At 41.0% G+C, this 23,163-nt stretch overlaps 1 protein-coding gene across 1 annotated transcript; it reads right to left on the bottom strand.

Annotated features, from left to right (window-relative positions):
• Positions 1–12,077: 12,077 nt before the first annotated feature.
• oma1 (OMA1 zinc metallopeptidase) lies at positions 12,078–22,905 on the bottom strand. Its single transcript, XM_085398881.1, is given in 9 exon segments — positions 12,078–13,866; positions 13,868–13,971; positions 15,944–16,093; positions 16,502–16,576; positions 16,722–16,850; positions 19,701–19,808; positions 19,914–20,087; positions 20,263–20,491; positions 22,210–22,905. Coding segments are annotated over 9 exon segments (1,539 nt in total). The 5' UTR covers positions 22,548–22,905; the 3' UTR covers positions 12,078–13,634.
• Between the last annotated feature and the right edge of the window lie 258 nt (positions 22,906–23,163).

Below are 23,163 nucleotides of genomic sequence, written 5' to 3'. Positions count from 1 at the left end.
ACAGATGGATCAACAAATACAAACGGATCAATTGGAAAGCAGTACTATCCACTTCCCCTCCAGCCCTTAAGCACAAACACACTCTCCATGACTGTGACAGTGGGATGGGAGAGGGGGTGTCTGTCATTGTCCTGTAAGGGGATATCTGAGCTGATGTTGGCGACTTATCCACACTCTTCATAATCCATTGTGTGTCTATTTTTGTGCGTGTTGGTGTGTATGTGTGTAGCCGACGAGGCCTGCTGTTGTTGATAAGGGCTGAGGGCTTAGTCCTCAGTCACAGGGACACACTCGGAGCATTAATGAGCCCACAGCACAGAGGAGAGCCTCTGCCAAAAAGGTCTTTATCAGACACTAGGAGCCTGTGTGTGCATGTGTGTGACAGAGAGAGAAAGTGAAAGGGGGAGATTCCCTGTGTGTGTGTGTGTGTGTGTGTGTGTGGGTGTGTGTGTTTTAACACAGTGCACAGTACTTTGGGTAAAAGTCCTGATGATCAAACACTCTCCCTCTTCACACACACAGAGCACTGCCTTAGTAATAGCCTGAAGGTGAGGCTGAAGGTTGAGATGCAACACACAGCAGTCCTGTCTGAGAGGGCACATCCATCACATAGACAGCTTAAACTCAATGCCTGTGTATGTATGTGTGTGTGATATCACAAGTTAGTTAGTTGGGTAATAGGGTGATTCTGTTAGAGCGACCCAAGCCAAGCAACAAGGTGAATGAATGACAGGGTATTATATTGGTTGTCAACGTGGGGCGGTGGATGAACGTCAGAATCAAAATGAAGACATGGACAGACTGACAAAAGGAGGGAGACACGGCTGCCAAGAAGAAATGTCTGGGTGTTCGTTTGCAGCAGTCGGTTTTGTGCACAACACAAAAAGAACAATATTTCTGCACAGTTCTCATATACACTAGTACAACAGCAAGAGATGGGTATTTCAAAGTGTACACAGAGCCAGGGGAGAAAAAACACTCACCTATGCACAACGCTGCAGAAAAACTGTTGTCAACTCCAACTTTGTGATGAATGGCTTTTCTTCCACTCTCCTTCTGATTTGTCATGTTTCAGTAACCAGGAGGCATTGCTTTCATCTGTGAAAGGTACAAAGCAGAAGGAGGAAGGATGGTGACATCAGGCAATGTGATGTATAGTCTCTGTTAAGGACCTGGATTTTGTTTATCATTTAGTTTTGAATTATTATTATTATATTTTTTTTTCTTTAAATGACATCAGAAACAGCAGTATGCGACATTACGTGATGGCAGAGCTTCAGTTCATCCTTTGTCATTTTTTTTTTTTTTTTTTTTTTTTTTTTTAATAAATAGGACAGGGGGAATGAATGAGAGAAAGAGGGGGAGAGAAAGAAAGAAAACCAAAGGGGAGAAGAGACGGTGAGAAGGGGGGGGGAAGAGAGAGAAAAAAAAAAAAAGAACTCCTGGGTCACCTGTATGGAGAAAAAAAAAAACAAACAAAAAAAACAAACAGAGGAGACAGCAAACAACAAAGAGTAACATAATAATAGAGAAAACAAAGCACCATCACAATAAACTAGCTAGTCATAGATATCAATATTTACTAAATAATAAACGATATTGTGCAGCACGCAAGATAGACAGCGCACAGTGTGCTTTGAGGCAGCAGCCAAGAAAGCTTTAGTCCGCGTCTGTGAATACCCATGTGTGCATACCTGTGTGGATCAGCATGCTTGCATTCCAAAGGTTTCTCCATGTAATGATCTGCTAGGGAGTGTGGGGGGGCCACAGCCCCGTCCTCCAGGGTGTGAAGCGGGTATGGAGGAGATCAAAACTCCAGACATCCAGAGGCCCCCAGAACACAAGAGACCATGGAAGACCAACAGAGGGGCAGCCGCGCCACTGTTCCAGTAAGAGCTGAGGAGAGTCCCAGATGAGGGCTCGCCCAGCAGCCGCGGAGCAGAAGTCAGGGGGAGTTGCAGTGACGCGCCCGTGAGCTCCGCCGGCCCCCAGCTGTGCCTGAGTGACCGAGCCCCAGGCCGAGAGGCCGGGGGCACCCCACCTCCAAAGGGGCCTGAGCGAGCCCCAGGCCCCAGGCCCCGACAAGCGGCCGCCAAGGAGTGAGCCGGTGTGTACCCGGACGCCCACCCCCAGACACAAAGAACCACCAACACACCGACACCTGAGGGAGTCCGCCACCGGCAGGGGAAGTGGTGGTGGGTGGAGATAGGCCTCCAAACCTTGGAGGGCCTGAGGTGTCCCCAGAGAGGTGGCGTCTGATACCCAACCTGACATATAGACACAGACATACAGGCACACACAGACACAAACATCCATTCCCACCCTCATGCTCTCATATGCACTCACTCCACACTCAACCAACGTGGAGACAGACATAAAGAGACGCTGTACACACGATCACACTCCCCAAGCGTACTCTACAAACCGGGTCTAGGTACCCTTGCCCCTGGAGGGGGGAATTGCACCCAGACCCAGGTGGTGTAGTTTTGAATTATTAAGTAGAATCAAGAAATCAATCAAATAAGCAGCCAATCGGTCTGTCGTCCAAAGAGAAACAGATGAAAAGAGGACCGAGCAGAGCGAAACTTGAGGGAGGTTTTGAAGAATTTCAGGTTTAGGACTGTGCATTAAGAATTTATGGGATCTAAGTGATGCTGGTTTGAGATTACAGCAGGGGTGGGGTTCATTCAGCTGTAGAGTGATACTGGCGCTTGGCAGCGAGGAAACTGCTGAGTTGTGTGTACCATTTCACAGTGGGGAGTATTTCTCAGATATACACACACAAGAGGAGAAAGTTGAAGCAAACCAGTGGGGGGCAGAAAAAATATTTGGTATATAAAAATTCTACCTTCAGGTAACAAGAGCACCTTTGAAAGTGGGTCAAACTGAGTAGCATACCAATTATGAGATTTAACATGAAACCTGTCAGTGACATTTTTTTTTGTTTTGTTTGATACATCTGGTCACACATGGCAACTTCAGCTGTCTGTCTTTAAACTTCTTATTTTTCTCTGTACGTCTATTAATGTGTAGAAGTTATTTATAGATATGATATCATTGTAATTCACATTCTAATTCATATTATATCAAACTGAGTGAATAAAAAACGACATACATATATTAAGAGAAAATCACTATATGGGGAATAAACTGATGTAAATTGTGGCAGAAACCTACTCTAGATGATTCATTAGATACTGAGATTACTAAACTGGTCATGCATCTGTACTGCAGCCTGCATGCGAAAGACACCGAAGCACATATGCTCACATAACATGTCTGGTTCCTTAAGCAGCGTCTGTCTGCTTCCCCAGCCCTCGAGTAATAGCAGCCATTACCGCGCCCATGCAACATGAGCGCACACTCACACATTGTCCAGCAGGTTATTACAGTGGCAGTGTAGCTTATTACCCTGCCTCGGCACCACTCAATTATTCAGCCTGAGTCTACAGGGAAAGGACTTGCAGCTCAGTGTGCTACTTACAATACGCCTAAGTAGGCCAAAGAGACTGACTTAAGTATGACACAGAGACGCAACAAAAAAAATCACCAAAGTAAACCATGTAGAAATTGGCAACTGCAAGATTACATATTTTCCAAGCTGCTTTAGCAATTCGGTTCATGTGTGTGTGGCTTGTTTTCCTCGTGCTGATTTCACTTTATGGACAAAAAAAGCAAGTCATTCTAACATAATTTCTTACATTTCATGATAAAGACTGTCTTTAGGTTTGGGACTCAGTATTAGGTTTAGACATACCTGGTTGAGAAGGTTTAGGAATCCAAATGATCCCTCTTTACTCCTTGAAAGCCTGTTAGGAGTAACCCTTGAAGGGCTTTTCTAAACCAAGCAGTTTCTGTTACATGTCAGGCATACTTATAGAACAAAATAGCTGGGTTTGCATTAGATGTTAGTTAAAAAGAATGGTCTAATTGTCATCAAACAACATCTATATCTGCCGTTAAGGGCACAGGGGAGGCAGTCAAATATCATCTCCTTATGAGGGAAAGAGTTAAACAACAACATGACACAAATCTCACATCACATTTTTGCCACATTTGACCTTCAGGATGGAAGTAGTACTAAAACTGGAATATCCCCTGTCAAACAACTTTGTCAGACTGATTATATTCACACAAACCACAGAGGTCGATACAACCTTGTTTCATTCGTCCAAAGTTTATTAAATATTTTTACAATCTCGTGGAGAAATATAGAGACGAGAGAACGGGGGCAGAGGGGGGGAAGAGAAAAGAGGGAGCAGATCTATTTTAGAGTAAGCTTAAGCAGAGCTGTGTTGAAATAGAAGCCCTGACCGACCAAGCCATGATCTGGGGACTTATTAAAGACTCTTATTAAAAGTTAAGGAAGGCCCTAAGAACCTTACAATAAGCGAGGGGGTGAGTGAATCACACAGTGAAGGGGATGATGCGTGTGGCAGGGAAAGGATTGTGTTTAAGCGCTTTCCATTGCTCTCTCTATTCCTTCCTTTCCTTTTTCAGTCTCACACACACACACACACACACACACACACACACACACACACACAAACCCCAAGACCCTCTTTCTTCCCACTCATCTGCAGTGAATCCTCCTCACTCTCCAACCAGGTCAGCTATATAAAGTCCACAGTTTTAGCCTAATTTCTGACAGCCTGAAGACTTTATACAAACACAATGCGAACACACAAAAGCAGTTGCGTGTGCATGTGCAATTGCTGGTTATAGATCTGGGAGCAAATCCTTTTTCCTGTACTGTTTGGCAGTGTGCAGCACAGTCATTGAGCATAACACAGCCCTGATGCAAGCTGATTTCGTTTGGTGCAGTCCTGTGTAACTGCAGCCTGTCCCGTAGAGAGTAGAGGGAGTGCTGTACCACCTGCTTATTGATCAGCTAAAAGATACGGCCTACAGAGTTAAACATCAAATGCCAAAGGAGGTGTTGGTGTTGAGCTGACTTTCTACCTCCCCTGGAACTGAGGGGATGTGGCTCAAAGACCAGAGAGTGAGCGATAACCTTAAACAACGGGTGACAATAAAGAAAAAGTAGCATATATGTGTGCTTACTAAGTCTTTCACTTTCCCTTCTGTTTAAATACTACCCATCTACCTATTGTCAGTGCTTTGTCCTTCAAACCAAAGGAGGCAGGAAGTATAATGGAAACCATAGCAACGAGACAGCACTGCTTAGCGTGAGCAAGGATGGATGAACCTATGGATAGACGGGTTTTCTGAGAGGACAGCTGAAGGGGAAGTGAACTGAGAATATATGCTGAAAAAAATAATATGATTCTCAACACTGGTTTTCCACACCCTCCCCCTTACACATATGTCTGAATAACACAGATGTACATTTACAGACACACACTTCAGCATACACCGTGTGTGGAACTTCACTTTCTTGGCAGATCTGCAGGACTTTGAGGCATAATGTGAGCCGGTGCTTTGGTTTAATAAGGGCTCTGTGGGGGTTTTCTTCACAATTTCCAAGTCTCAGCTATCAAAGTTACTCATTAAACATATACAGCCCACGGAACTAAGCTGGACTCAAACCAACAGAAAGCACACAGTTATTCCCAGTCACAGAGGTTTTGGCACTAAGTCTGTTTTATGAACCTTAGCTAAAAGCTTGCAGTGGCTTACAATGTTAAGCTAGTTTCCCCCCGAGCACCAAGCTGGAATTATAATGTCAAATTTAAAACAAATGTCACTAAAAACAAACATACAAGGATTAATGTGAATTTATTCTAATTTATTCCAGACTTAATCCCTCATAATATCCCTCTTAAGTAGCTGTAAGCAGACAAATGCACACAAGCTCACACGGGCAGTAATACCTGAGTCAGGCCTCTTTTCCAAAGTAGCCATCACTAGGAGTAGACAGATAGCATGTCTTTCTTGTTCATTCTGTCAGGTGATACTATGCATTCGCATTCATTGTAAAGCCAGAAAACAACTTTGAGAGCATCTTTACCCTAGAAAATCTAACATGCAGCATGTTTTAGCCAAACAAAATCATGTAGTGGCAGGCTTCAGCATGTGGTATCTTCATTTTTTTTTTTTGCCTTCATAAATGTTAATCTGCTGGAGGTTTACCATGTTTATAGGACAATTAACAGCATGTTTAGGTAAATGCATTAGCCAACTGTTTATTTTAACCATGGCTTTTTTAGAAGACAATTCTTAAAATGTTGCCTCTTTTCGCCAAACTGAATTAAAATTAATTTTTCCTTATGTATTATTTTATTACAAACATGAATAATTATTTTCCTTAAGTTAAAATAACCATCTTACCTTTTGCTAGCTTGTAACTCTCCACGGCTCCAGCTGAATTAACGCCAAGACATGATGTGCACAGTGCTGCAACCTTATGGTAAAAGAAGGAAATTATCCCAACTGTGCTTCTGAAAAACATTTTTAGCAACTAACTGACTATATTAACTAATAATGGACGCAACTAATGCTGTAATTGTAGTAAAAACAGAGCCGGAGACCTACAGTAAACTCAGGTGGTTTCTCTTTGACTGATTAGATAAAGTCCCAGTTAAAATCTCCCTGCATTTCTTGTTGCCCTTGTTAGCCATCATTATTATCTGAACTTTATAAATGCTGTAAATTAATGGCCTTTTGGTAAACAGCGTCAATGTTATGAGTAACACGTGAGTAACATTAATACAGAACCCTGACTAAGAGTCAAGGCCTAGAGTAATTATGGCCCATGGGTACCAGCATGTATTGTTGTACAGTTCACATTTTAGGTGGACTTATTCAAATACATTATTCAATTCATCACCATTGGTGACAGTATTAATATTACAGGAAACTGTTCAGAATCAATGATTACATTATAATTTTTGTACCGTCATATTATTACTGTACCTTTATGTATTGTACTGTGTACCACAAAAAAACATGTATTGAGAGGCTCAGAGATTTGGGAGTTCACCATATGAAAACTTTCCCTAAAAGCTGTGTTGAAGGTGTTCTCCTGAAGTGGAAGTCATCAAAACACACCTGCTGGGCTTTCCAATTGTAGCTTACTTTAGGTCTAAATGCACAACTGCTCCGTCACAGTTTCTTGAATTTGGCTGACACTGACTGACAGTGTTTTGGTCTGAATCCTACTCCCCCATGTTGTTTTGATGGATTCACAGGGATCACAGAGGAGGTGAGAGGAAGTATACAATGCACTACTGCACTGACGGACACAGATATGGAAAAGAGTACTTTGGTTTTTCCTTTGATTTATACCAGTGGACCAAACATTTCTCTATTGAGAGATGGACACCAAAATATTCAGACTGTGCCTTCAAACTCATTACAAAAATAGCAAGTATTAAAGAAGGAAAATGTAGTATTTTGCATTCACAGCTAAGTTTCAAACCTTTTTTTCAGTATTATTATTTTTCATTGCCCGCCCACAAATGGACAAAACTGATTCATGCTATTTATTTTTCCCATTTCCCATGAAACAAGGTTTTACATTTACCCTAAGTTGTGACTTGATGCACTCCACCAGTGAACGCAACTAGTGTCAAAGCAGCTGAGGAAGACTGATTTAAACAATTTCATCTCATGTCATTTCCACATCCTCTAGTCTCCCCCTGCTTCTGCAATCTTCCTTCCATCGTTCCATTCATTAAACTGGCCCCTCTCCTTGTTGAAAGACTGACAAGAAAGCTGGTTATTCAAATTTAAATCAACACTGACAGAGAAGCAGATGTAAAAGGAGAGAGGGGGGTAAAGAGAGCTACAAAGCTTGTAACCTGACGTTGTTAGTATTAATGTGATTCCACCGCAAGGGTTGAGATCGATGCAGTCAGATGAGGGACTGTGTTAACATCCTAATCTCTAATAGCATCAGAGCAGCCAGACTATAAAAACCTCCACCAGTTCAGCTATGCACACACACACGCACACAAGCATAGATCAAGATGATAAGACAGACTGAGGGGACACAAGGAGCCATTAGAGGAATACCTGCATTGTGTGCTGAAAGAGCATACCCAGATAGCCCTGATGACCCCATACATGTTCTTCACTGCTGTTCACAAAGAAGCTCAGCTCACTGGAACCCACAGCCCAAAGAGCATGTAAAAAAACACCAGATTGATTCATTCAGCTACAGTTTTTACTGTGTTATTTTAAGGAGTATCTGAAATCGAATATTTCAGCTGTTCTGTGTGAGCAATGCAGATATGAGCTTCAGATATACAACACTCTGCAAAAGTTTTCATTTACTTACGTTTTGCTTCCAAGGAGTCAATTATCTTTTAAAGAGGTCTTCAACAATAGTTCTCCAGCCACTTAACACTGATCACTAATCATTCAGGCATAAAAAAGACACCTAACTCAAAGGACGACCCAGTCATGTGTCTACACATAATAGACAACTTAGCAACTGATTTTGTCACAAAAACACATTATTTTTTCTCATTTCTTTAGTTGAATCTATGAGAAATAACAGAGATAACACAGTTTGACAGGCATAAAATAGTATTTTTGCACCAAGAAAGTGATTCCCAAAGTGCTATAGGTGAAAAACTTGGCAAATCTCAGCATGGTGTGCAAATTTGAAACCAGACAAATATAGGTCATAAAGAAAGAAGTAGTAGGCCTTAAAAAATCTGCAGCAAACAAATAGTATCTGAAAGTCATGTTCTTAGGATAAGAAATCCAACAAAGACTTGGCATGGGACCCGAGAGATGCATCTGGTCATTCAGTTCATACTTTTTACTCTTCACCAAAAGCTCATCAGAAATGGTTGTAGTGGAAGGATGGCTGTCAAGAAGCCAAGAAAGGATTTTCAACGAAAGCCAACAGGGAGAAAAGGCTGGTTTGCAAAATTACACAAGGACAAGAACTGGACAGAAAATCAGTCAAATCAGTTCTGAGGGAGTGAGGAATCCCAATTTGAAATGTTAACTTCAAATCATCAGTATGTATGGAGACGGTCCAGAGAGTATCTAAGTAATAAAATAGAGAAGAGGCTCTGCCATGGTTTGCATCTTAGGGGACTTTGTCAAAACTGATGGAATTATGAATGTAGAATAGTACTGTCAGATTCAGGATATAACACCGTATGGAAAGTGTCCAAGTGGCAACAGCATGACAGCTTTTCAACATGACAATGATCCCAAACTCATTGGCAATCCAGGAAAAGTATACCTGGATGGAAAAAAACACAATGGACTATTATCAGTCATTGACTGGCCTCCACAAACCCAACGATCTCGACATTATTAAAGCAGAAAACAGCCAAAGACGAGCTTTGAATGCCCTTTAAGAATAAGAAGCCTGGAGAACTATTGCTGAAGACTACTTAAAAAAATTACAAGAAATCTTGCCTAAGAGAGTTCAGGCTTTGTTGATGAATTATAGTGATCATACCAAATATTGTCCGCACTAAATTTTTGCTACTTTCTGTTTACATTTATGTTTGCAGATGTTTCAATAAATCACTCTACCTATTTCCCACTTTCAAAGCAAAGTATAAAGAAATGAAAGGTGACTTTTGCACAGTAGTGCAACTCATAATGAAGCTGCACTAGACAAAATTTGTATGTGGGAGAAAAGAGACTATCATCAACCTACTTAAACAACTCCAGGCTGAGAAAGAACAACTCTTGCCTTTCTAAGCAACATGGTTTTGCCCTATTTGCTAAAAATAAAATGTTGGTGGCAGACATATTCAGAGAAGAGAGAAAGGCACATAAAGTGACAATTTTAAACTGGGAACGAAACACAAAAAATCCTAATAGCACCATAATCATGTAATCCAAAAGTGAAAGATGAACTGATTAACTCTCACTGATATTTAGAGCTGTATAGTAAATACACAAATAGTTTATATAGTTCATACTTGTGGCTTCTCCTGTAATATGCTCAGATTGCATAACTACAGAAAGCATATGAGGAGTTTAAAATAGCTACTCTTTTTGCTAAGATCACATTCAGCCCAACACTCTGCATGCCACACGGCCCAAAAGAGAGTTGGAAAAGCCTTGGGCTATTCAAACCCATTTCCAAAACTCCTGGGACACTAGGTAAACAAAGTAAAAAGAAAATAGAATCATTTGAAAATCAACATCCCACAACCAATTAGGTCAATTGGCAACAAGTCAGCAACAAGACGAGTCTTTGGAGTATAAAAGGAGCCTTCTATGAATAAAGATAGCAAGGTTTTCAACACTCTGTGAAAGACTGCAGGGAACACATTAAGAATTATGGTTTTTAGCATAAAAATGCAAGAAATTAAGAAAAAGATCGAGTTTTAAAAAGTCAGGATCTGTGAAGTCTGTGACATCAAGAGGCTAGACAGTGCCGCTTCAGCCTAAACGGTGCTGCTAGCTCACCAATGTCTTCTTTAGGGAAGACATTGCTTTTTTAAGCAATCCACATTCTGCATATAACACAACAGCACTGCTCTGCATTAAGAGCCTGAGCTATAAATGGGCCCACAGAAAATATGCAGCGTACAAATTACAAAAAAGCACTATTTTCAAATAACAAATTTAGGTTTTAGGTGATTTAAAAACTGCCACATTCTGTTTTTATTACATTTATACAATGTCTAGCACTTTTTTTAATGGCTCATGTCGACAATAACAAAATATTTTAAAAAGCGGTCTTTACTTTTCTATGAGCCTCATTGCTGTAAAACATTCCAAATCTAATTCTGACTCATTAGTAAGCCTCTGGGGTGCTCCTGTCTCATACTGCAGACACAACCTCTGAGACTTGAATGTGTGCATGTTTGAGACAGCGTCTTTAATTACCCAGGTAACACATCCAGATGCTCCATCACTCTGGCAATGGCAGTGTTAAAAGGAGTAAAATATTCATTTCAATCAGACACCCACATGCCACATGTATAATTAATGTGCAGCGGAAGGACGCAGCAACTTTTACACCAGCGACACACATACACACGCTTTTCCATCACCATATTCCCTCTGCACATAACAGCCAGCTGCTGCATTTGTGTGTCTGTCTTTGTCGGGGCGGATCCAAGAAATGGAACCGTGGATGAGCCACTTCGAGCAATACTCCACAGGGAGGTCAAAGGTTAGCCAGACTGCATTCTGGGACATCATTCAGCCACCTACACAGCAGATGTGTTGTGTTGCTCTTTCACTGCCTTTACTCTCTCTGGGAGTGTTTTTGTTGGGAAAACAGCATCTTTAGTTTGCCACTTATCAAGCATTCAGCTTTCTGTGGTGTGGGTGTGCTGCCTTCACTGCTCCTTCTTCTACTTTTCAACAGTTCTGTGTTTATGTCAATACCTCAAAATACCTGTGAGCGGTTTGCAGAGGTCTCAGAAGCTGTCTGATGTCTCTAGTGGGTGGAAGACTATACAAACTCAAAACAATGTGAGACTTAAGGTGAATTTACAGACATAAAGTAGACATTTGATTTTGAACTTAGTTTGTGGAAAAGATCTTATCTGCTCAAGGCTGCGCATGCGAACAGAGAAACCACATCGAACAGGACTTTCCCATGCAGGATTCGTGCTGCATGTTAAAAATTAAACATCTGATTTGCATGTAAATCACCCCAAAAGATTCTCTCTTTCACACACTTGAAATGAAATCTTTTCTTTTCTCCTGTCAATCCCCATGGTTCCAGTTTGTTTTCTATTTCTGTCCTTTCAATCCATCTGACTGCTGTCTCTTTGTTTCCCTTGATTAAGCCATCTGTCAAAGTATTGTTTAGACTCCAGCAGTAGGCTACAATTACTCAGCGCAGTGTGTGTATTGTATCACGCTCATTACAATTACCTCTGGGTGTGAGTGTGTCATCTGTTGCCTGCTCATGTTCCAATTTCTCTGCGAGTGGGGAGGAAGCTGCATCCAGCTGCCACAGTGTGCATGCAACAATATGACCCTGAAATAGATTATCTACATTATAATGAATGGGACCTGTGTATTCAAAAGTCCATAAAAAGGTCAAAATTGCCAAAAGAGACAACTTGTGTTCAGCAGCAGATAGTGAAAAGGCCCATACTCCAAAGCTGTTTAATACACATAATTTACACAAAATTGATCTCGTATTCAAGAAGCTACAACTTGTAGCAGTTGGCAGACATTACAAAAGAGCTGGGATGAGGCTGACTGATGGATATCCTAGTAGCTTCCATTTGATTACAACTGGCTTTGCATAATGTGGTCAATGAGATTTCAAAACTTTACATCTCTCTGATCAGCTGTGAACAGACAGCAAGGATATTCCCCAGGAGCCAAGCATCAATAAGTAAACCGCTGCCGCCACACGCACACTTCAAAAGAAACTCATCTTTCACCCCAGAATCTAATTGGTTGGTGTGACGATGCGAGGCGTTTGATGTTCCCTTACGTAATGTCACACAGGCAGATAATTTTACGCACATCCATATTACATTTCTGTTTGTTTAGCTGTATGCGCCCCTTTGATCGATGTCAATTTATAGATTTTAGAATAAAGGAGAAAAAAAGAAGAGATATCCAAGTTTGAATTTTATTCGCTAGTCACCTGCAAACAGAATACATATCCGCTGAGTTATGAATGTGAAAAAACCAATATGTGCTTTTCATTGGCTTGTTATGGACTGACCACTTACTCTAAAGGAGAAACCAACCCTAATATAGACCTACCCTGTGTTTTACCCTGTAAGAGAAAGCCTCCACAGCAGGTGTAAGACTCCCAACTGTTGTTTTTGGAGGCTAGTTCAGGTTCGGTGCCTAAAAAGCGTGACACAAATGAAATAATTTACCTCCCCACCCAAAAAAAACATAGTAGTATCATTTTTGATTTCACAGTGTAACCAAGTGTACCATTTCGTCTCCGCGCGCACACACACACACACACACATAAAACATTACCAAGATTTGAACTATAACTGCCCTCCCCTCTTCACAGTATGTCTTCTCCTGCAGGCTGTTGTTGTAAATATGAATGTTTTCTCAGTCAACTTGCCTTGTTAAATAAGATTTTACAAAATCCCATGAAAGATTTCTCAAAGCTTGACGGCTGATATTGGCATTCCCGTGCAGTGCGCTGTGTTTTAAAACCCGCAAACAACCCAGCATAAATTTACACCATTAAGTCCCCCGGGCTAGAAAACAGATAAAGTGCTGTGTGTGTGGCATGAGAATGCAGTAGTCATAATGAGAATGTAGATGTCCTCTGGATGCCATGGACGCTGCCTCCAACAAGCACACGTAAGTGCTTACTCTCGTCTGTTGCCGTGTGTCAATGAATAATGCACATATTAATCTGGCAATGTATGGAAGCTAATTAATTCAGTATTTTCCTATTCAAGGTTATCTAATTAATGTGGTATCTTTGTAGTCATTAGGCATGGATAAAATTCTTGATTTATCTTCGTCAGCCTTTTACCTCAATTTTCTACTGATTTATATAATGACCCGCAGTCACTTCCTTTGTAAAACAACCGCCAGCTCCACCCTCGATTGTGGTGGTATCTGCAGTCTCTGCAATGGTGGGTGAGAATTTAACCCTTTTAGCACCTACGCACTCAGGTGCATTTTTTTTTCAATTTAACAGACAATAAGAGAAAAGTTGCTAGCTGCAGTTCATACTCCACTATAGTCAGTCAAGTTTATTCAAGGAAGTTGGTGATGATTTAACACCCCTGTCAGCTGGTGCTCTGCAATACGTGCTGGGATCCCTCCTCTGCAGCAGTAGCAGTGGCACGGGCTGCCATAACTCTCTCTGGAATTGCAGCTGGGACCGGGCCTTTGCTTAAATGATCTGCATCTGGGGAAGAAGGAAGTGCAGTTTGGGCAATGAATGCTGCAGGCAGTCTTGTGGGGACTGAGGTGGGGCTGTGGGTCAACACAGGTTTGTCTCCCCTCTCTGGCCCTTCACTCCCTGGTGTTTTTCAGCAACACACGGACGCTCTTGGAGAAAACATCACGAGGATCAGTAGCAGGCAGAGCAGGACAGACGCATCTTTCCCTCAGCTCCAGAGCCTGAACAGATATAAAGCAAAAGGACAGACACACAAACACTTTAAGCAAAACAAAACAAGATTAACCAGGGCTGGTGAAAACTCTATGTACAAACTAAAATGCTAGCTTACGTGCAGGCACATTAAACGTAATTCATGCAAAGTCACATTTATAGTTACCATCTGACACCTTTCAAACAGTCATGTGCCCTCCTGCTTGTCAAAAGCTCAAACGCTACAGCAGAGTAACATTTTTAAAGCCTCCTTTGGACTTAAGTTTTGTCTTAGTTTTTCTAAATCTGACAAGTGGAGGATCTGACTTGAGCGACTTTTAAATTATGCCCTAAAGCATACCTGTTTTAATGTCTACTTTACTCTTAATGGGATCTTAATTAACTGAACGAACCTCGTGCTATGCTAAATCAGTCTTAAAACTAGCAATTAAGAGCAAAAACTCATGAGGAAAGTGTTTACTGAGGAGTAGCATCGTTTCCTCATAGACTTCTTTTCACAAACAGATGTACTGCCCACTACTGGCCATTTGAAAGAATGCAGTTTTGATGCACTTCTGCACTGACTTGGAAGCCACGTCCATCTTTTATATACATTCTATGGTTTTATAGAGAAACAGAAAATTATAAAGTGTCTCTGAGTAAAAGACATGGAAGCAGCTATTGTAGGCCAACATTAGCATGAAAGAGCCATGTAACTAGCTTGGCTAAAATGGTTATGGTTAAAAATATTCCAGTATGTGACGGAGCTAATGGAAACTCAATCACACCCCGGCCGATAAATATATTCTCTCCGTCTGTCTCACACACCTACGCACATCCCAAGTCATTAATCTCTCACTTAGCACCACCTACAAGACTGAGCACATACGTGTACTTCCCACTCAACAGGCTCTCCCTCTCATGTTACCGGTGGACTTGATGTGCTGTGCTTAAGGATGATGAGCGCGCTCGTGGAGGTGGAGTGCCCCCACAAGAGTCGGGTTAGGTAGCTTGAGGCTGTCACCCTTTGCAAGGTTAAAAACATCACATTATGCATCGCTTTCACCAGACTGAGCTCGGCTGTTAACTGACTCATACATGCTGCTATGCTGGATCGAACAGTTAAGCATTGGAGGTACCAGAAACCGAGTCTTCTCAGCACCACACACACAAAGCAGGGCAATTAATCCCCAAACAACAGTCTTCATCACTTCACTGCCTGTGGCTACAGCCTGGTCTCGACAACAACTGCTGCTAGAGGTCAATCTACCTCACAGGGATACGACCGGGTGCACGAGCACATACACAGAACATGCACATATTCAACGACATAGGCACCTGATGGACAATTAGTGGTTTACCCATCTGTTCGTCTTTGTGCTTGGAGCATCTGACAGTGCTCCAACAGTCCAAATAACAGTCAAGGTTAACCTCACTGCTGTCTAATACATAGATTATTAATCCACCTTTCTGCTAACACTTACACGCACAGAAAAAGTTGTGAGGACTGTGGATGCTGACAGTCCTCACAACTGAAACTGCTGTCTTAACTGGTTGTTGATTTCCTTATAGACTTAAGATACCATTGATTGGCTGGTCACACTGCCAACACTGAGCTGCTAATGTGGGGCTGTTTTCTTTCAGGCACTCAACTCAAATCCTTCAAGACATTCAGCTAAGCAGACATCCAGGCCCTGGCACAGCAAAATGTTTTTGCTGTCTTCCTAAAACCCCACGTTTCTCCTTCCTTTCTGCCCTCCTCTCCATGTCTGCAGGTGGATTTATATCTCTCCAGACGCTTCATTAGTTCCATTAAGAATCTTTCCAACAGCTCCTAAAGCTACACTGTTTCTCCTGAAAAACAGAAAGGAGTAGGGCTGTGTCCCCACACAGGCCTCACAGATTTCTTTACTTCAAAGTTGGGACAAACATATGACTAAGAACCGACACAACAGTTTAGGGGGAAACAATCTAAGGAAAAAATACTGCGTGTGTCTATACCTCTGGTATGAGACGGTCCAGCTGAGCGACTCTGTTCCTGTGCGATGGGTGTGTGGACAGCCATTCAGGCAAGGTGGGCTCTCCTGATAGTTGGTCTCTGAGTTCCATCTGCTGCCAGAATACAGGTCCTGCTCGCACATCGGCACATGCCTGTAAATAATACACACACCTCAGAAACACACACAAGAAGTGGCATCCCACTGTTTTGTTCTGAGATAAAAATCTTCACTTTAGTTTCCTTTGACAACAGTGCCCCCTAGTGTCCCGTGGACAGATTGTATGATTGGGGAACATTAGAGGAAACTGAATGAGGTTAAAATAAAGAACAGCTTATAAAGAGTAAAAACATTTTAAAATTATTCCTGAATTTTTCTTTCAATCTCAAGCTCCAAAAAGCTGGATTTAACACTTTTCCTCGAGTCATTAGCCTGGTTGCATGTTTTTAACCCTAAAAATATCATCGGAGTGAATGCAACCAACGAAAAAACACAGGTGAAAACACAAAAGAAGGCACCGCTTGAGCCAGATAAATGGTGACCAAATTGGTGACAGTGATACCTTAGCAGCCAATTGCAATCCGACTTGATCTGCCTCAGCCTCCAGTTTCCGACTGAAAGGGCGTTGAAACAGCAGCTAGAAAAGAAAAAAGCAGATTTCTGTGTAGGTGTGTAAAAACTACAAGATTATTGTACATTTTTATCTTCCAGTCATTTTTTTTAAACTGCTGTAACTTTAATACTTCATATACATTTTCAGATAATGAATATTAATTCCTCACCTCTCTAAGCTTGCCCTGTACCCAGTGTCCCAGCATTGACAGGCTGTCGTGAGGACACATGGCCCAGATGGCTACCAGGAGAACAACAGACAGGAGCTCCAGGACATGCGACATACTGGCCTGTTCTGCCTGTGGAGGCAGTGAGGGAAGGAAAAGAAAAGGAAGGAAGGAGGATAAAAGAGAAAAATATAAGAACAGAAAAATAGAGGTAAAAAGTTTTGGGGAGGTGATTGAGGCTGCTGAAACATATTGATTGTTCCCATCTATTTTAGTGGAACATTTACGCTGTAACAGATTTAGAGGTTTTAACAGCCAATCCAATAGAGCACACCTACTGGGTAATACCAAGCCCATCGATGCTCATTCCCTTCATCTAATTAAAATCTCCTTCAAGCATTTCCTCTGAGGACGTTTAAAGTCTTGAAATACCCACAACTTCATTAGACACTTTTTTAGAACAAGAAGAATGGGCTTTAAAGCTGGAGAGAGAGAAAAAGACAGCCATCTGCGGAGAATTAATAAAGCACAGCAGTGCCTGAGGTCACTTTGGTCATCACAGCACCGGCAGGATTAGTGACTGTTTGGATGTGATTGTCACCGAGTCTTTTATCAACGGCTGATGCAACAGATGCCACTTCAGCTGATATGATACTTCCGAGACAGAGCAGAAGTGATGAATAGTCAGGAGATCTCAGTGTATAATGCAGTATATTCTGCACCTGTAGGGGGTCCACATGCATATTTTACAGTGCTGTGTGGAACCTCCAAGACTGTGCCAAGGGCTAATAAATGACTAAAGTTTGTTCTTGAGCAATATTTGCACTTTAAGTGTTTTCAGTGACTCATTCACTGCAACATCTGCTGCTGATCAGCTAAGCCTATTAGATGTCAGCATACTGCACAGGTCTTTGTGCACTGCAGCACTTCAGCCTCAGAAGCTAAACAGGTGTGAGGTTTGCTGCATTCAACTGAGTGCTTGTCTGTTACGGAAGAGTGTGCACTCAATGCATGAGAGAAAACATACAATCAAGGAATTTGTTTCTGTTAATAATACCAGTGGCAGGCGTAATTCTTTGCCTATTGTATAACTCCACTTATAATAAATAGTTCCAACTAGGGCTGGGCCATATTATACCGTTCACGGTAATACCGGTATAATGTTATGCAACGATAGGAAAATGAAATATCGCGATAGAATATGAGTAAAACGCGCATGCGCAGTGGCTTTGTTTTCATACGCACATGGCCGATTGTTGAGTGAAACAAATGAACCAGAATTGGTTTGTAAAAATGGTGCAACTTCAGTGATGTGGAACTGGTTTGGTGTTTGTCCGTCAGATACATGACAAAGCACATTTTTTTGCAGAACATGCAAGCGGCCGTCGTTATTGTCGGACTAAGATGCTCTTAAATCTGGGAGTAATCTGGGTCCTAAACTCCACATTCTTCAGGTCAAACGAACACTGCAGCATCACTGAGAATTAAAAATTGTCTAAATTCTTTCATCTTTAATAAAACGATCAGCATTGCTGCTTTACCAGGTGTAACTATGAAGTTTAACTTCCAGGCATCCATGAAAACAAAATTTATTACATTTAACGGAATTAGAAGTTAGCAGGAAGCTAGCGGAAGTTAGCTCGCTAGTTTCGCTAGCATGTTCTGACTGAGAGACTGAGAGATTTCTGAAAAAAATCAAACGTACAGCTCTGCTATCACTTCCAACATAAATGAAGACAGGAAACTAAACAGCAGTGACGTTTATAGGGTTACTGAAGTTGGGCTAGCTGGTATTTAATGATGTGCTACGTGATCGCTAGCAACACAGCTATGTTAGCATAATATAAACAGTGAAGCTGGAGGACGAACACTAACACTTTTCCACTTAAAAAGGTTAACGTTAAGGTTTCTGACAGTTAGAGACAAATGCAATCGCATGGCAGGATGCTGTAAACGGACCAAACTTCAGTCAGAAGAACAACTGAGATAATCCATCCACAATACGAGGTCAGTCATTAATATACTGCAACAACATGGGAACAGAGCAGCTGCCAGAGAATTCAACATTAATGAATCAATGGTACAGAAGTGGAGGAAGCAAGAAGAATGAGTTTAATAAAGTTTGATTTATCTGACTGCTTTGTTTCGCTTAATGTGCCTTATAATCCCGTGCACCTTATGGTCCGAAAAATACGTACTGCACACTGCAGTTTAATGTTGCAAAGCACCTCTTTTTAACTTCAGTGGATATTATACATGGTTATGCTCAGGACATGTCAGCCCATTTCTACTGGAAATGCCTTTTGGTTAAACTTTCAGCAAAGCATTTGCATTTGCACTGTTACATTTTTATAAAGCTTTAATGTACATAAAAACCAGCTTCTTGTTTAAGTGAATATAAATGGAAGGTTGTCTTTTTGCGCTAGTAATGTTGTGGAGTTGTATTTTGTCTCGCATCAATTATATCGTCAGTTATATCGTTATCGCAAATTTTCAAATATATATCGTGATAAATATTTTTGGCCATATCGCCCTGCTCTAGTTCCAACATCATTTTAACAATCAAAATAAATGCTTTTTAAGGTCCATTTAGGACTTCAAGAAATAAGAATTAAGATCCAATAATGTCAAAATTATGCACTATTTTTAGGCTTTTATACACAAGCCATTTTCAACAATTCAACAATCCATACAACCCAGTACTTCACATTATATTCTTTCCCACACATACCAGGCTTAAACAAACCATTTCCAAAGTTAATACCTTCAGCAGATATTGGGGAAATATGAAATATTTTAAGGTCTTATTTTTCTTGAATTCAATTTCAGAGTTTAAGACTTTTTAATGATCCAGAGAAACCCTGTATTAATTGTAAAAAATAAACCTATTCACTCTCAAGGTCAAGTCTTAAGGTAAATTTATGATGTGGAGTACAAACTATGCTATAACAGCAAACAGTCCGTGGAGGGTTATGTACTTACAGCGTGTCCCAGTAAGGCATGAGCCATCTCGTGTCCCAGTATAATAGTGAGCTGGTGAACATCTGCAATGGCTTCCAGCATTCCAGTAAACATGAAGACATTTCCATTCTACTCAAAGAATGGGAAATAACTTTTTAATCTTTGTAGGTGTGTAAACACTAGATTGCACCTTATAATAGTAAAATTTTTAGTGTTCAGCTTGTCTTTACTTACCGGTAGTACAAAGGCATTAACGCTGGGACTTTGCACCACATGGACAGTCCAGCTGATGTCATTCACTTCAGGGATGTCCTTGTTCCTTTGTGCCAGGTGCTGCACCACCCACTTCACCACCTGGTGACGAGGGTCAGTGACTGGAACAAGCAGCTCTGCATACTCCTCCATGTACTGAAACACAGAGATGACAACAAATATTTAAGGAAGAATTTCATTAAAAATGACATTTTTTCCATTTAACTATTCACCTTCTTACTTGTTGACTCAATAAATCTTCTTAGAAATGTTTGTGGAATGGATATTTGTGATTTTCTCACAATGTCACATGCAACACAACGTCTCTCACCGCATCTGAAGTCAGAGCTGCCATCTCCATGTAGTTCTCTTTACTGAACACAAGAAGGCGGGTCCGTCCTGTCAGGGGGGACTCGTCAAGGTGCGTTAGGAGGAAGAGGGCTACAATCATAATAGCAACACCTGCACCCCCTGCTATTTGCCAGCGCTTCTGCCATGCATATTTGCGCACCAGCTGCTGCCGTTTGTCTGGTAAGGCCACCCACCACTTCCTTATGCTCCTGTACAAAAAGCGGGGCTTTAGTGCTGCTGTAAATCCTTATGTAGCTCAGGCAGTACATTTAACACCTTATTCCAACAATTAGAACTAAATTAATTATCTGAAGCATGTTTAAAAAAAAATGCTCGGAGAAAAAGCCTGATGAAAGATTAGCAACCAAAGTTTCCCATAATAATGTAAGATAATAATGCAGAACAATAACCTCTTTTCTTTCCAGAGAAGCCTAACCTCAAATAAAGTGCTAAAACGTGCATAAATTCGGCAGGTAAATTTTGTAGTACTGCTCAAAGGCCAAAAAAAATGCCTGCTCTCTATTCTGTTGGAGGCAGGGAGGGGGAGACAAAATAATGTCTGCTATGTCTGCTAAATGATACCATCACAGTCACTCGGTTTCATGGATTACTTTGTACCAGTTAATTAAAACATAAAGCATGGAAACAATTTAGACAGTAATTTATTTGTTCTTAATTAAATCCAATAATTAAAACAGTTGATAAAACAATTAGGAGCGTGTTCATTATTTAATTAAACATTAAGTGTTGTTAAATGATATTATGCCTTAAAGCAAAAAGGATGCTCAATTTATCATCTGTATTAAGAGCTTTTCTATTGACACACCTTATTAAAGTCTTGCTTTTTATTTACATTCCAAATTTAAAATGTTACATCTATTTGAATTTGTAGACCATTATAGACTATAGTGTCGTATTTATACTGATTAACCACTTCAGTCTATACTTTTTAGGGGGGGTGACACATTGGTTGTGATTTTGCCCCTGTACACCACCACACTTTACTTAATATTATTTAAAAGATTAAGTTATGTTTGAAGTGCAAACTTTCAACTTTAATTCAAGTTGTTTAACAAAAGTCTTCCATTAGCTGTTTACAGCCAATTTTATCCAAGTTCCTTATTGTCAGAAGCACAAAAATAGGTAGACGACATTAAAGTGTAAAATTAAAAGATGCATTCAAAAGTGGAAATACAGCAGATTTTCAAAAAGGTGTAGACCACTGGTTACAGAGATCTGTCAAACATCGTGGAGGCAATGTTATGGCACGGCAGGTATAGCTGCCAAAAAATTACTAATTAGAGTTTACTGATGATGTGGCCACAGATAGAACTAGCACATCTGGGGTCTAGAGGGCTATACTCTCAGCCAAAGAAGGATTTTCATCCAAGCTTCATTGGATTCACAATATTCTGCCAGCCTTTTATCGGAGACTACAGCCAAGGAGCATCACAATCAGCCAGCATGGTAGCACAGTGGTTAGCCCAACTGCCTTACAGCAAGAAGCTCCTGGGTTTGAATCCACCATATGACTTGGGTCTTTCTCTCTGTACTCCAGCTCCTAACCCCAGTCTAAAGACATGCAGTTAGTGGGGTAAGGTTCATTGGAGATTACTTGGTGATGAAAAAGTCTGTGGTGTATTGGCCTGCCTCCTTGTCCCCAAATTGGACAAGGAGCTACATAACAAAATAATTGATACTGTGTAAAATTATTATTCAGAAGAGGGGGCCATGTATAAAAATGCCTGTAATTTCTAAATATTTATTGCAATTCTTTTCTGAAACCCCTTAAATAAAAGCTCAAAGACTGCATTTGAACCCTTAAATTTTTTACAATCCACTGTGGTGGTGTTCAAAGCACAAACTACAAAAACTGTGTCTATCCAAAAGCTTGTGGACCTTCCTGCAAACACTATGTTTTTCCTACCTGCCCAGTATTATAGCCATAATCTTTTGCAGAGGTTTGATTATCATCCAAATGAGGGGAGCAGGCAGGGCCCTCAGGCGGGCAGAAGTGTGGAAGTAGTGTCCACATGGGGTCAGGACAGGACCACAGGGAAGAGGAGCAGTGGCTTTGGAGTAAATCTGATAACTCGTTGTCCGTCCAGTCAAAGAAGCTCTCAAGCGTACAGATGTGCTTATGGTATTTCGCCAACTGCTCTGAGGGTAAACAGCTCGTGTGCATACCCGGAGGTTCCCGATAAGATGCGACGAAAGCAAACTGAAGTGACAGCTCCTGAAAAGACTTCCGCAAAGTAGAGCCATGTTTTAATTTAATTTGATTTTTTAATGATACAATTTTTTTTTAATTTATACGAGGACTGACCAAAAACAGTCAACGCAATGCGGTTATCTCATCCTAAAGGTCAAAATAAATCCGGTAGTGACACCTGGGGAGCTGCTCTCAGCTGTCAATGTCATCGCTAGAAGTGAAATTTACGTACACGTAAATTTGGTTATTGGGGGGAGCCGCGGAACTCTGAAATGCCTTCACCAGTCCAAAAGTTGGTTTTTAACACCATTACACGCTGAGCTGAAACACATTAATGCCCGGTGAGCCAAAAGGACGCGCTTTAAAATTACAAACTAGCGTTAACTGTAGTTTCTGGAACGCGCGCTCCTCCCAAATGATTCCACCTAGAAACAGCCCCGTTACGAACGTTCCGCACACACAGCTCAAAGTTATATTATAAACGAGCTAAGCGTTATATTATAGAGCTGGAAGTTAACTGAATATATTTACATGTTAAGTGTGTGTCTTTTTTTTTTTTTTTTTTTTTAAATCATACCCAGGCTACTGCTTTTAATCCACCATAGTTTGGAGGCAAATATTCTACTTTGTACTCAAGCACATTTATTTTCATGTTTTACTATTTAACTT

This window comes from Rhamphochromis longiceps, linkage group LG23 (genome assembly GCF_057381845.1).
Source record: "Rhamphochromis longiceps isolate RC_006_pf linkage group LG23, R_longiceps_female_GT1.1, whole genome shotgun sequence".
NCBI lineage: Eukaryota > Metazoa > Chordata > Actinopteri > Cichliformes > Cichlidae > Rhamphochromis > Rhamphochromis longiceps.
The sequence above is the reverse complement of the archived record's forward strand: the minus strand, read 5'-3'. Positions and strand labels throughout refer to the sequence as shown.